A 14,953-nucleotide genomic window follows, 5' to 3' on the forward strand; every position below is an offset into this window, starting at 1 on the left:
CTCTTTGGCTTTTCTTATTACACTCTTGCACTTAAGCTGGCAGTGTTTGTGCTCCTTTCTATTTGCCTCACTAGGATTTGACTTCCACTTTTTAAAGGAAGTCTTTTTATCTCTTTATCTTTTTATCTCTCTTTGTCTTTTTATCTGAGCAGCCTCTGTCATATCCCCGGTGCCAGAACTGAGATAGCTTGTGATGCCAATGCAGGTTGAGCTCTTTGGGCTCCGCTGTGGTTTCCTCATCCTGTCCTCCTAGGCCCTCTCCCAGTGGCACATGTTCTGTATGAGTTTTAATGAAGTGTCTTTCTCCTCCATCCACCCTAGAGACCCTTTAACAGAGTGCCCACAAGGCTTCCCTCAATGCCCATTGCAGTGTTTGCAACTTTCCTAACTGCACCATGAAATCAAACCAACTTTGTAAATAGATCCCAATGCAGCTTGTTAGACTCCTCTGCAAAGGCTGCAAGTTCCACTCACTCCCTGCTGAGGCAGAAGCTTGCCATTGTAGAGCTTGGTTCCCAGACCAGTTTGTGGAAAAATACTGACATCCCAAAATGGAGCCCAGTATCATGTGACTTGGTCACATGTCCTTGTAGAGTCAGAGCAGCCATTACTTACAGGCTGTCTGTAGTGTTCTCAGGAAGGCTAACCAGGTGGGAGATAAGCTTCTCCTAAGGCCTATTGTTCTTAATAGCCCATTGCACTGAATAGACCCTTCCCCACTCACTATCTAGACTGAGAGCATCTCAGTGGGTGATACCCAGGTGTAAATACATTTGAAGTACAGATACATAGTATTTATAACTTCAGATACAAAAATGATACATGCATACAAATAGGATAATCATACTCAGCAAATCATAACCTTTTCAATGACACCTCACTTGACCCGACTTGTACAAAATGCATCATATCATAATAATATTACTGTGAAGAATATAGGGTGAAGTGTCACAGACCTACCAGGAGAAAATCCACATCTTTTGAGATAAAAGCCCTAAGTGCTAGTTCAATCAATGCAAAAACAGGCCTCCATTCCAACTCCATTCCAGCCCTCCCAAATGGCTTTGACACAGAGCACCTGGCTGAGGAATGGAAGGGCACTGGAGACACAGCGAAGGGCAACTGTACAGAGACAGGATCTAGCTCCTAAGCTTTTTGGGGGTGGAGGATGTGTGAACGTACGTGGATGTGCGTGTGTGAAAGGGGTGTATGTAAGTGTGGTGTATGTGTCACTTCCAGGCCAATGCCACTCACTGGATTGTTTTGACAAGGGACACTGGTGCAAGGAAGACAGGTGCTGCCCAAGATGAGCCCAGCACCATTCCTGCACGGATGGGCCATGAAGCTATAAGTCAATTCTGGGCTGGAAGCTGGTGGGGCTTGTCTGTGACACCTGGAGCTGCTCATCAGTGCGCTTCCCTGCCTGCAAGGGCCCCTAAGGAGGCTGGCACAGGTGCCAGGTAGAGTGTGTGTTAACATTAGCTCTGATGAGAGGTGCAAAACTTCCAGAACACAGAGCAGCATTGTCAGGGTGGCACCTAGAGGGGGCACCCAGTCACCGACCTGATTGCCAGGGTGGCACCCACGGGACAGGAGCCACCCAGTCACCGACCACATTGCTGGGACAGCTCCCACAGGGCAGGGAGAAAAGGAGCATCCAGTCAGTGACCCTGTTGCCGGGGGGGGGGGGGGGGGGGGCTTAATAGTCGAGCCGGAGCAGGTCCGGGGGGGGGGGGAAGGACCCAGTAACTCACACCGTCGGTGGGGTGGAAGGGAGGCACCCAGTAACTGACACCATCGACGGGGTGGGGAGGAGAGAGGGACCCTGTAACTCAGCATTTTTCAAAGTTCGGATTGCAATCCAGTACTGGGTCGTGGCATATCAGGCACTGGGTCGCTCTGGTCAGCATCACTGACTGGGATATTAAAAGTCCCGTCAGTGGTGCTGCTCAACTAATGCAAGCTAGCGCCCACCTGTTTCGACACTGCGCCCTGCAAGCGGCCAGCAACGGATCTGGCTTCTAGACAGGGGGGCCATGGAGCTCTGCACGCTGCTACCACCCCAAGCACGGCCCTTGCAATCCCATTGGCTGGGAACCAGCCAATGTGAACTGGAGAAGAGGGGGTGGTGCCTGAGAGCAAAAGTCAGGTAAGGCTTGCACACCTCTGCCTAGGATCCGGATCTGCTGCTGGCCACTTCCAGGGCTCAGCGAGGTACGCGCTGCCAGGATAGGCAGGAAGCCTGCCTCTGCACCCTGGCTGTGCTGCTGACCGAGAGCCGCCGGGGGTAAGTCTGCACTCCAATTCCCTGCCCCAGCCCTGAGTCCCGCCAAACCGGGAACCCCTTCCTGCACCCACACCCCCTGCCTCAGCCAAACCGGGAACCCCTTCCTGCACCCACACCCCCTGCCTCAGCCAAACCGGGAACCCCTTCCTGCACCCCAAACCCTCCATTCCCAACCACAGCCCAAAGCCTGCACCCCCAGCCCAGAGCCCTGACCCCAACTCCCGTCCCAGCGCCCACACCCCCTCCTGCACCCCAACCCCCTGCCCTAGCCCAGAGCCCAGACCCAAACTCCCTCTGAGTCCACTTGTGCACCCCAACCCCCCAGCCCAGAGCCCAGACCCAAACTCCGAGTCCACTCGCGCACCCCAACCCCCTGCCCCAGCCCAGATCCTGCACCCAAACTCCCTCCCGGAGCCTTAGGAAGGTGGGGGGGAGGGGGCGGGACTTGGATCCATTCTGGGCATCGCCAAAAACTATCCAAACCTGTCACGTCTGTGGGGGAGGGGCAGAGAGGGCCCCAGTCATTGACCCCATCGGTGGGGCGAAAGGGGAGAGAGGGACCCAGTCACCGACCTCATTGCCGGGGAGGGGGAGGGGAGCACCCAGTAACTGACACTGTCGCCAAGGCAACGCCCTGGGACTGGTAACGGGTCACTGACTCCGCCCCTGGGTCCACCCACGCGCGTTCCCACCCTCCTTGCGCAGGGCCGCTGCCCTGGGCGCCCCCCTGCAACGTAGTCACGTGCCCCCCCTCCCCCGACCTTAGCCCCGGACGGGCGGAAGTGGAGGTCACGTGAAAAGAGGCGCGTTCCGGCATCGCCTGGAGCTACAGCCGAGATCCTCCCAGTTCCGTTAGCTGCGGGCCTGGTACGTGTAGCGGCCGCTGAGGGGCGGGGGTCGCCAGCGCGGGCTCGGGGGAGGGCGGGGCCAGCGCGGGGCGGTCGCTGTTCTAGAGGGGCGGGGCCAGAACAGCCAGAGGCTGCGGGCTGGGGACTGAGTTCCCCAAGGGCATTAGGGGAAACGGGCGCAGGAGGGTCTCGGGCAAGAGCAGAGGTTCCGCAAAGGCGAGCCTGGGCCAGCCCCCGCGGGGGCGGGAGGGACCCCTAGCTCTGCTCCGGTCCAGTTCCTGCCTCACGGCCCCGTGCCGGCCCGTGGCCTGGTCCGTGGCTCTGCTCCCACCCCCAGACCCGGCCCCTGGCACTGGCCCGGCTCCTGACCTCAGTCCCAGCCCCCTTACTTCTGTCCATGCCCCCCCCACCCCTGTCCAGGTCCCTGCAGTTCCGGGGGGAAGTGGGGTGTGACCCTCAAAAGTTTGGGGACTGCTGGGGTGCGACCTATAATGAGGGTGCAGGGCAGCAATGCAGAGTGGGCCCATAGGGGAGGAGGTCACATTTAAAAAGGTTGTTACAAGGAGTAGGGAGAAAAGTTGTCCTATCCTCAGAAGTTAAGGAGAACAAGAAGCAATGGGCTTAAATTGCAGCAATGACAGTTTGAGCTGGACATTAGGAAAAACTTCTTGTCAGGGTGGTTAAGCGTGGGAATAAATTGCATAGGGAGGTTGTGGAATCTCCATCACTGGAGATTTTTAAGAGCAGGTTAGACAAACACTTGCCAGGGATGGGTATGTACCTGGAGAGGGAGCCAAGAGGAGGAGAGGCGTGGGGCATTAAAGAATAATCAGTTGGGGATGGGAAGGGACAAGAAACAGAGTGGCAGGGGGTGAGGAGGAATGGTTGCGGCCAGGATGGAGGGGACAGGGATAGGAGAGGCAAACACTGGGTTGAGGGTCAATGGCAACGCCCAGCTTTACATGCTAGTAAACTATGACCAGCTAAACAGCACAAGCAATTGGGCTTCTCCCATCCACTATCTGTCTCAGTGATGTCAGAATGTTGCTGCTTGCTGGGGCAGGCTGATAAGGGTCACAGTCCAAGATGCCAGCGCCGGCCACAGTGAACAGCTCTGGTCCCTACTGCACACCATCCCCACCCCACTGTCTTGGTTAAAGGAGAAAGTTGGGTGAATGTGTCTAATGCATATAATACTCCTGCGGGTATTCTGTGCCAAAACATTAAAAATTCTGCACACAATATTTTTAAAATCTGCAAATTTTATTTTTTAATATCACTATATAATCATGCCAGTTTCAATTAATTTTGTAATTTCTTCAAAATACCTGTCTGCAAGTATGTTTGTAACAATACAGACACACACACACACATTCCCCCAGGAGTTAAAGAAACCCCTGTGACAACCCAGTTCCTGTTTCTCTGCCCCAGCGGGCCAATGGCAGCACCCAGCTTTACATGCTAGTAAACTATGCCCAGCTAAACAGCACAAGCAATGGGGCTTCTTCCATCCACTGTCTGTCTCAGTGATGCCAGAATGTTGCTGCTTGCTGGGGCAGGCTGATAAGGGTCACATTCCAAGATGCCAGTGCAGGCCACAGTGGACAGCTCTGGTCCCCTCAAGCCCAGCTGGCAGGCCACATACCCACAACCCCTTCCCCCCAGAGCCCAGTCACAGCCCCCAGAGCCTAAATTCCCTCTAAGCTGCATGGCCACGCAGCTGCCTATTAAGCCTCACACAGAGGCTCAAGGCTGTGATGGGGAGAGATGTCTCTCCCCCAGCGTGGACCTGCCCCGGACTTTCCGTGGCCAGGGGAGAGGTGGCCGTCTCCGCTAGGCCTAGAGTGACCAGACAGCAAGTGTGAAAAATCGGGATGAGGGTGGGGGGTAATAGAATCCTATTTAAGAAAAATACCCAAAAATCAAGATTGTCCCTATAAAATTGGGACATTTGGTCACCCTAGCAGCGTGGACCTGTCCTGGACTTGCTGCAACAGGGGGAGAGAAGCCCCTTCCTCCCTTGGCCCGGCCTAGGCCTCCAGAGCTGCGGCCGCCTCTCCCCCTGCCTCAAGCTGCCGTGGTGAGAGGGGCTGGAGGGAGTCCTCTCTCCCCAATGCAGCCCCAGGGTAGCCTGCAGCCCCAAACCCCTAATTCCCATCCCTGCCTCGGAGCCTAGACCCCCTGCACCTCAGCCCCGATCCTTGTCTCTTACCCTGAACCCCTCATCCCCAGCCCCACTCTCAAAGCCTTCACCCCAAGTCAGAGCCCTCACCCCCTGCACCCAACCCTCTGTCCCAGGCTTGAGCTCCTTCCCATGCGCTGAACTCCTTGGCCTCACCCCACTCCACCCTATGAATTTTGTTCTGTGCACCGATATGGAGGTGATGTGTCACGCATCATCCCCATATTGGTGCACAGAACAAAATTCATTCCACACAAAAATGAGAGGGAACATTGCCCCCAGCCAATATGTCTGACCTCTTCCCCTTCAAAGTCCATTCGTGGTGGGGGCCCTGGCCCAGACATCCTCACCTCCCCACCCCCAGAGCACAGCTGTGCCCCCTCCCCCAGCTTAAACACCCACCCCCCTCCAGAGCCTGGGATCCAGAAAGAGGAACAGCCTGATTCTTGGTACCAGGCTTGTATGGACTTTTCTGTATGCCTCGCTCCCCTTCCCTCAGGGGATGCTGGGAACTGCAGCTGCCAGGAACCCTCTAGCTCCCTTTCCCTCCCCACAGTAGTGTCTTCTATGGGTGAGCTGGGCTGTGCTGGGTCCAGTGACCCCTTATGGCAGCTAGAAGCATTGCAGCCCATTTCTGTGGAGGAAAGGAAATTCTGCACGCACGTTAATTTCTTCAAAATTCTGCATTGCGCAGTGGTGCAGAATTCCCCCAGGAGTATGTATTCTGCCCTCCTGAGATGACAGAGTCTGCCCCACTCCTACTTCCACAGAAACATCCCGAAGCCCTGGCCATCCACACTGAGCATGCAATAGTAAGCAAAAGAGACAGTCACGCACTCTCACACACATGACTGCCANCCCCCCCAACCTCCCCTGGCAGTGATTTATGTTTCTACCAGCAGCTTCAGGTGCCCATCCCAACCTGCCTCTGCTGCCTCTGTCAAAAAGTCATTTTTCTGCAGGGAAGCAAAGAGATCTGCAGGGAACCTGACTTCCGTGCATGTGCCGTGATGCAGAATTCCCCCAGGAGTAATATAACAGGCATGGTCAAACTGTGGCTTTTTTTACAGTTAAAGTGTGGCTTGCAAGCCCCCCCGCCCAACACCATACAGTCCCCCAATTTTCCACCTACATGACTGGGCAGGGGGAAGCTCAAGGCTTCTGCCCGGTAGTGGGACTAGAGGCTTCTCCCCTACGGGAAGGAGGTCTAAGGGTTTTAGCCCAGCAGAGGGGAATCGGGGCAGAAGCCCCACACACTGGCAGGTGCTGCCCTGCGGGGCAGGTTGTGTGTATCTTGCAGCTCTTGAACTTCTGAAGATTATTGTGGATGGCTCAGAGGTTCAGTAAGTTTGGCCACTCCTAACCCAGAACTTCAACAAATACATAAATAGTTAATCTTTTTCCCTTGGGATGTTCCCTCCTCAGCAAAGTCTGAGAGGGCACTCTAGGTGAGGTCTCAGTAGCTAGTGTCCTTCAGAAAGGACTCTAATAAAGACCTCACTACAGGAGGACTCTAACCATAGAGATTCTTCCTAGAACATGCAGGTGTGCTCATAGAGACAGGGAGCAATGCTGGGCAAAGAAATATAGGGTGTTATTCTGGCCGTTTCCTTGTGGCTATGGGTATATTTGTGACTGTGTTTAGGACTGGGGTGGAAGGGAGGGATTTTGCAAAGATAGTAGAGTCTGCTTTACGGCACAGCCCCTTCAGTGAGGATACAAGAGCTGCATGTGACAGCAGCAGCAGTAAGGGTAAGAATTGGAAAAGTCGGCAATTTCACAGGAAGGATGCAGTGCCCTCATTTGTTCAGATGTATATGAATTTGCCTCGTTTACGTACACCCTATGTCAATTCCTTGCTTCAGCGTCTTGTCAGTTCAGTATATACTCCTCATCAATCTCATCATTTCTGTCCAGCCCCCAGATTGGCTCCCCTTTGAATTTCCCCCACTTTCTCCTTCAAGTTCTCCCTGCCCCTTCTCCCCAGTCTGGCACCACCACAGTTCCCTTCCCATCTCTCCTGCTCTGTCCCAAGGAGTTTCCCCCCACATCCTCTGCCCCTTATCTCTGTTTGAAGGGGTATTGTCACTTCTCTGTGGCAGTGTTGCATCTGCTAGTGTTGCCAGTGACACCTGAGATTCCAATAACCGAAAGAGGTGAAAACACATTAATATTTGTCCCTATGTTTTCAGTTTGTCTGCTGTGGGCAGTTGGTAGCACTCTACATGCAGTCGTTGTCAGTCAGTTTGTGTGGGGTTGTCACATGCCAACACAGGAGGGGGAGACATTTTTAGAATAGGAAAATGAATGTAAATCCTCTGTACTTTTCAGTGGGGACACAGGGATGGGGTAGGGATAGGACTTAGCACCACTTTTAATATTCCCTTTAAAAACTGTCAGGGTTTCAAGTTGACCAGGCTTGTCACCCCTTTAAATGTGGACACAATAAAACATACAAAATAAATTATTTTGGGGAAAATTATTTGACCTGTGTTGTATAGGAGGTTAGACTAAATGATCACAGTGGTCCTTTCTGACCTTGGAATCTATGCAAAGCAGAGAAAGATATATCATCATCCAATGACTGGAAGTTGAAGCTAGACAAGTTTATACTGGAAATAAGTAGTAAGTTTCTAATGAAGCAAGTAATTAACCATTGGAACAATTTAGCAAGTGTTGTGGAAGATTCTCTATCACTGACACTTTTAAATCAAGATAGAATTTTTTCCAAAAAGATCTGCTCTGGGAGTTATTTTGGGGAAGTTGTATGACCTGTGTTATATGAGAGATCAGACTAGATGATCACAATGGTCACTTCTGGCCTTGGAATCTAAATCTATGAAAAGAATATGACTGCAGCAAACTAGGATTCCACCTACCTCTTCACTCAGACATGTAATTACAGCTCAGAAATGAATCTTACATTTGGAGATGCTACTGAGAAGTGATGTTAGGTATGTAGTGATAACAAAAGTATTTTAAAAAGTGCAGTTAACATGACAGCATAATATGAAACCAGGTAAAATCCAACAGGTACCTAGGCATTCTGCTGCTTAATCCCTAGGCACCCCTGCCACCTTGTGGAATGGAGTCCTAAATTAGGTGCCCAGGCTCTCCATACAATGCATGGGGAGAGTTGGGCACCTAAGGAAGGGCTTCACAGAAGCCAGCAAGCTGAGTAGGGAGCTGCGTAAGTTAAACAGGAGTGAAATGCAGAAGAAAGGATTTAGGCCCTCACCCAGCTCCTGTTGGTCTGGGTCTCTAGGGGCCTGACAGGCTGGAGGGACGTGCCTCCCTCCACTCAGTCTCAGCCATAAGCCCTCTCCTGAAGTTACATGGTGCCTACACAAGGTCATCTGCTTTAGTAGCCTCTGTCTTGGCAGTCAAATCCTAGGCCTTTCTCCTTAGGGTTAGTAGAGAGAGCTAACCCATTACTGATAATAGCCTTGTGTTAGGGCACTCACCTGGAACACGGGAGACCTGTTTTCAGGATCCTGCTCTGCCTCATTTGGCAGAGGTGAGTGCCCTCACCACCAGGCTGGGGTGGTCTCTTTCAGTCTCATGTATTGGAGCTGTTATGCTTGGTACAACTAATTAAATATTTATTGGAGTGAGGACTTGACCCTGGGCCTCCCACATCCCCAGTGAACACCTTGACCCACTGAGCTGTAGAGTCAGTTTCTGTTTCAGGCCCACTGAATATTTAATTATTTATACAAAGAAGAACAGCTTCAACAGGAGAGATTGAGCCGGCTGGCCCCAAATACCATGGTGACTAGGGCACCTAACTGGGTTGTGGGAGACCTGGGTTTAAGTCTCTGCTCCAAATCGTGTTTGTACCTATTTGTCTTTTATAACATAACAGGTCTTAGGCATGCTCTGTGAACACCTTTGGGATTTGGCCCTGCTGTCAAAGGGGTCACCAGGACTTTGGTTTCAGCGAGGGCTCTGAGCAGCTTATTAGCTGTGGGTGGCATCAGGGTGTAGGCCGCTTTGCACCTGCCTACTGGTGGAAATTTAGAGGCCTATAGGGTTAGGTGGCAGCTGAGTGTTGGTTTTGAGAATGTCATTGGTGCCTAGATGGTGGACTTAAGCACCTAAAGAGGCAGTAACTTTGAGACTGTAACCCATGCTGTCTTCCATACTAGACTATAGGGACAAGTGTTCATGATTTGATTACGTTCATCATGAGCAAAGAGAAGAAAGTCCAAATCAGTAATATATGGTTATTGCTTCAGAAGAGCTGATTCCCACAGTAGAGGAATATGACAAGCAAAATTGACTGGGAGGAAAAATTTGGACAGAAAACAATGAAAATTTGGGTTTGTTTAAGAAGAGTTTACAAGATGGCTCAAAAGGCACAATTACATAACAGAGGGTAATTTTGGTTAAAAGATTACCTTGGTTAAGAGAGTGCAGGCAGTAATTTATGTACATTAACAAATGAGAAAAGAGGTAATAGATAACAAACAATGTGAAGGCAAAATTATGAAGTGTAGAAAATTAATAAGGAAAGCTAAAGACATCAGGGAAAGTTCCATGGTTTGGTAGGGCTGAGGTCAACAAGAAGTATATCAGGAACAAAAGAAATCCTAACAATGGTATAGGCCCATTACTAGATGGATATGATAAAATTAATGATGATGCAGAAAAGGCAGAAGTGTTCAGTAAATATGTTCTGTATTTGAAGAGAAGCAGGATGATATACTAATATCACAAAAGAATGATTAAGTACTTTCCTGTCCATTAGTAAGGACAATGTTAAATAGCATCTGCTAGGAATAATAATTTTTTAAATTAATAGGTCTGGATAACTTACACCCAAGAGTCCTAAAAGATTTGGCCAAGGATGATGGCACACTGATATTAGATTTTAATAAATCTTGAAATACTGGGGAAATTCCAGAAGGCTGGAAGAGTGCCAGTGTGCCAACATTCACAGAGGGTGAGCATAATTATCCAAGTAAATATAGTTTGGCTAGTTGAACATCAGCCCCAGGCAAAATAATGAACAAGCTGATGTAGAATTCAGTCAAACTTTTAAACAGAAAAATCATTAATACCTGTCAACATGCCTTTTTTTTTTTTAAATAAAGAAAATAGGTCTTGTAATGTCAAACAAACCTGATTTTTTTTTTTTTTGAGAAGTGTGGTTCATAAAGGTAACCACATAGTTGTAACAGACTTTTGTAAGTCATTTAACTTAACACTATAAAACATTCAGAATAAAAAAAATCCACACAAATATTAATAGAGCACACATTAATTGGATTAGGGAACAGCCTGACTGTTCTCAAAAAGTAGTTGTCAGTGAGGAAATCACTGAATGGGAGTGTTTTCAGGGGGTTCCACAAGGATTGGTTCTAGGCCTGACACTATTCAATATTTTTAATCAATGATCTGAAAGTAAGTAATCACTGCTGATAAAATTTGTAGATGACCCAAAGATTGGCAGAGTGGTAAATAACAGTGAAGATAGGATACTCTTACAGAGGAATTTGGGTTGCTTGGAAAGCTGGGCGCATTCAAACAAAAAACATTTTAATACAACAAAATGCAAGGTCATACACGGAAGAACATAATGTAAGTATGACTTACATTCTATCCTGGAAAGCAGGGATTCTGAAAAGAGTGTAGGGACCCCAGTGGACACGCATCTGAATGAGAGCTCCCAGTGCCAAGAGTTAGTGCAGTCTTTGGATGTATAATCAGGGGAACAGTGGGTAGGAGTAGAGAGGTGATTTGCCTTCTCCATAGGCACTGGTGAGATTGATAGTGGTATACTGTTTCCAATTCTGTATTTGCATTTTTAAAAAAAGTTTAAAAAAATTGAAGAGGATACCAAAAAGAGCCACAAAAGTGATTCAAAAGGACTGAAAGAAATTCCTTTATGGTGTGAGATTTTAAGAGCTTGATCTCTTTAACTGAGCAAAAAAGAGGATCAAGAGGTTACTTGATGACAGTGTACAAGCACCTTCACGAGGAGAAAATACCATATACTAAAGGTCACTTTAATCTAGCAGAGAAAGGCAGAACAGGATCTAGTGCAGTGGTGGGCAGCCTGCAGCCAGTCAGGATAATCTGCTGGCAGGCTGTGAGACGGTTTGTTTACATTGACAGTCTGCAGGCACAGTTGCCCACAGCTCCCAGTGGCCAGGAATGGTGAACCATGGCCACTGGGAGCTGCGGATGGTTGTTATAAACAAATCGTCTCATGGCCCACCAGCAGATTATCCTGACGGGCTACAGGTTGCCCACCACTGATCTAGTGGCTGGAAGCTAAAGCCAGACAAATTCAAATTAGAAATGAGGAAGAAGTTTTTCACAGTGCAGGTGATTAAGCATTAGAACAAACTATCACGGGAAGTGGTGGATTCTCCAAGTCTTGATGCCCAACACTAGTTACTAGGCTTACACTTGAGTTACTGGGTTGAATTCTCTGTCCTGTGCTATCAGAAGGTCAGACTAGCTAATCTAATGTCCCTTCTGGCCTTAAACTCTATGAATCTAGGTTAGAGATGAATGTAGAGTCCCATTTGAAGGCTAGGATTTCATTCCACCCCCGCCCCCCCCAAAATACAGCACTTGCTTTAGCTTTCTCATCCTCCTGATACTAGTTACCAGAGTGAAAGGGGAACTGCAGTGGTAGGAAAAGGCATGAATGTAGCCAGAATAACTTTCAGGTTTAATGTCTCACAAACTACCAAGGCTTCATGGTGGTGTGCTGGGTTCATTTGACCACCCGTCACCTTCCATTCCTTAGGACCTTCTTTCCTTCACATGCATCAACCTTAGTCATAAAGGCCCCAAGGGCCAAGTTCTCTCTTCACTTTTGTAGCCCTCCATTGTAACTGTGCAAACCCACTGAAGGTGAATAGGCTGCACAGGTGTCAATGAGCTGAATTTGGCCTGTCCAGCCTGTTACTAGTGATTGTACATGAAAAGGAAAAAGCTCAGTTTGATTCTCCAACCTTTAGGGGCAGCCGGTCAGAAAACAATTTTTTTTACTTGAGATGAGCAACCTTGCTCTGAAGTCAGTGGGAGATGATGGTTTAAGTGCCATGTTTACAGATTAGAGAGAGACTTTGTATTTACATAATTAGGATGACAGCATTCAGGGATTGCAAAGGTTCCTAACTCAGCTCAGGGACAGAGTAGTTACCAGCAATGCTGCAGTGATGTTTCATGTGACCAAGCACAGAGGAACCAGTGTCAGCCATCTGTACAAAGGAGGCTGTGGCTCTGTGGGAGAGGTGCTTAGTAGACCAAATTTATCCTACATGACTCCACATTGCAGATCAGCTGAGCAGACACATGATCAGTTGAGTGGTCTCTCAAGGACTCAACAGCAAGCAATATCTTCTCCTGGTGGAGGTATCCAGACATGTACCTATTTGCAACAAGACAACTCCAAATCTCAGTGGTTTTGCTCTAGCTCAGGAGCAGACAGTCGATTTGTCTTGGATGCATTCCTTCTAGTCTGGACAGTAGGTCTCCTCTGTGCATTTCCCGCTCCCAGCTCCTTCAATTGAGAGTTCTCTGGGGGGGGGGACCCCACACACACAAGACGAAGCCATAATTATTCTGAATGCCCTGGCTTGGGCAAGATAAGAGTGGTTTTCAGATCAACTGCAGCAGTTTACCAGCCTCTCCCAGGGCCGAATTAACCTTTTGTGGGCTCAGCACCAAACTTATTTGTGGGCCCCCATGGAGGTCAGTCCCCAGAGCGAGGGGCCAGCCAGGGGCAATGGGGCATGGCATAGCAGGGGCAGCCCAGCTCCGCCCAGCTCAGTGTGAGGGCACTATTCACAAACCAGCAGTTGCCAGACACACACTATCCCACCTGGCCTTGTGCTGTCAGCATGCCTCTTCTCCTCAGGGGGCAGGCCCATGCTGTGCCACGCAGCCCCCAACAGCCTCCTGATTCCCTGTGGCCAGAGGCCCCCCAACCCACTATGCCCAGTGTCCCCCCCAGCCCCCTCCACACAAATGCACAGCACCCTGCACAACACCATCCCTGCCCAGCGGCCCCCTGCCCACAGCCCCACCACAACTGCTCAGCACCCTCCACAGAACCCCTACCCTCTAGTGCCCCAACATACACATCTTCCCTGCCCCCCTCACAGCCCAGCACCTCCACCCCCTGCAGGAAACCCACTTCCTCAAGCTCTGCCTCCTGGCCATACTCACTGGCCCTGCTGGGAGGCAGCTGCGTCTGCCAAGCTGAGACAGCAGTGCAGCGAGAGCTGGTCCTGGGGCAGAGAAATCACTCCAATCCCTTGGGAGTGGTCTGCCCTGGCCCTGCTCCCTTAAGACCCACTTCCTGTGGAGGGTCCGAGAATGGCCTGGCTTCTGCACCAGTCCCAGGCAGCTCAGCTCCGGGGAGACAGGTGGGGTCCCACAGGTGGTGGGAAGCAGAGACTGCCCAAAGCCAGAGCTGTGCTGGGATCTGGCCAGGGGTCAGAGAGGAGCAGGGGGATGGGGCTGATGAGGCAGCAGGCAGTCAGGCCAAGAGGAGCAAGTGGTGAGAACCAGAGGGGTCTCAGGGCGCAGTGCAAGCAGAGCAGCCTGGGGCCCCTTCCGAGCAGGGGCCTGGCTCCATGGAGCCACTGTAAGCCTAGGACTGGCCTCTCCCAGTAATTCCAGACCTATTGACCCAGCAGAGAGGTTGGATTTGCTATCTAGATTCATATTTTCTCCTCTTGACAGCATGGTTCATTGGACTTTGACACATCTGGAACTCTCCTGTTCATAAGAATCATAGCAGATTAGGGTTGGAAGGGACCTCAGGAGGCCATCTAGTCCAATTCCCTGCTCAAAGTAGGGCCAACCCCAACTAAATCATCCCAGCCAGGGTTTTGTCAAGCTGGGCCTTAAACCCCTAGGATGGAGATTTCATTATCCTCCTAGTGAAATAGTTTTTCCTAATATCCATCCTACACCTCCACCACTGCAACTTGAGGCCATTGCTTCTTGTTCTGTCATCTGCCATCACTGAGAACAGCCAAGCTCCATCCTCTTTGGAACCCCCTGTGATGGGTTGATCACAGAAACCCCTTTGGGACTGTCACCTGATGTGCTGAGACTACCTCTGAGCCAGTTTTCGCCTCCCGAACCCTGCCTTGTTGAGCCAAACACACCAGTCTGCTCTAACACAGACGCAGAGTTTGAACCACATGCCCCAAAGCTGCACACTTAACTGAAAACATCTTAAGAAGTGCTCCTGTCTCCAGCATCCAGCTCCTAATGGGATCCAAACCCCAAATGAATCAGTTTTACTCTGTATAAAGCTTATACAGGGTAAACTCAAATTGTCCACCCTAATACGGTGATAGAAAAATATGCACAGTTCTTAATACCTGGGGGAGCAATTTACTTACTCTGGGTTAATTAATAAGCAAAAGTGATTTTAAGTACAAAAATTAAGATTTAAGTTGTTCTAAGTAATGACAGAACAAGGTATGTTATTGAGCAAAATAAAAAAAGCACGCAAGTCTAAGCCTAATACATTAGGCAACAGATTAGATAAAATCTCACCCTCAGATGTTCCAATAAGCTTCTTTCACAGACTAGATTCCTTCCTAATCTGTGCCAAATTCTTTCCCCAGTACAGTTCTTGTTAGCTCCAGCTCAGGT

At 49.8% G+C, this 14,953-nt stretch overlaps 2 protein-coding genes across 4 annotated transcripts in view; one reads left to right on the forward strand and one right to left on the reverse strand.

Moving 5' to 3' along the window:
* Window positions 1–14,953, reverse strand: part of LOC116826950 (CD209 antigen-like protein D) — a 243,913-nt gene that overhangs the window by 121,743 nt on the left and 107,217 nt on the right. The window lies entirely within an intron of this gene.
* Window positions 3,085–14,953, forward strand: part of HACL2 (2-hydroxyacyl-CoA lyase 2) — a 33,506-nt gene continuing 21,637 nt past the window's right edge. The window contains exon 1 of one of the 3 annotated variants that reach the window (XM_032784012.2): window positions 3,085–3,154. Coding sequence is in view for 1 of the 3 variants with exons in the window: in XM_032784014.2 (XP_032639905.2) it covers window positions 12,598–12,691 (94 nt within the window). In the remaining 2 variants the exon portion in view is untranslated. Of the gene's footprint in view, window positions 3,155–12,582; window positions 12,692–14,953 lie in introns of those variants that run through there. The other 2 variants (XM_032784011.2, XM_032784014.2) reach the window with 2 other exon arrangements.

This window comes from Chelonoidis abingdonii, chromosome 26 (genome assembly GCF_003597395.2).
Source record: "Chelonoidis abingdonii isolate Lonesome George chromosome 26, CheloAbing_2.0, whole genome shotgun sequence".
Lineage (NCBI taxonomy): Eukaryota > Metazoa > Chordata > Testudines > Testudinidae > Chelonoidis > Chelonoidis abingdonii.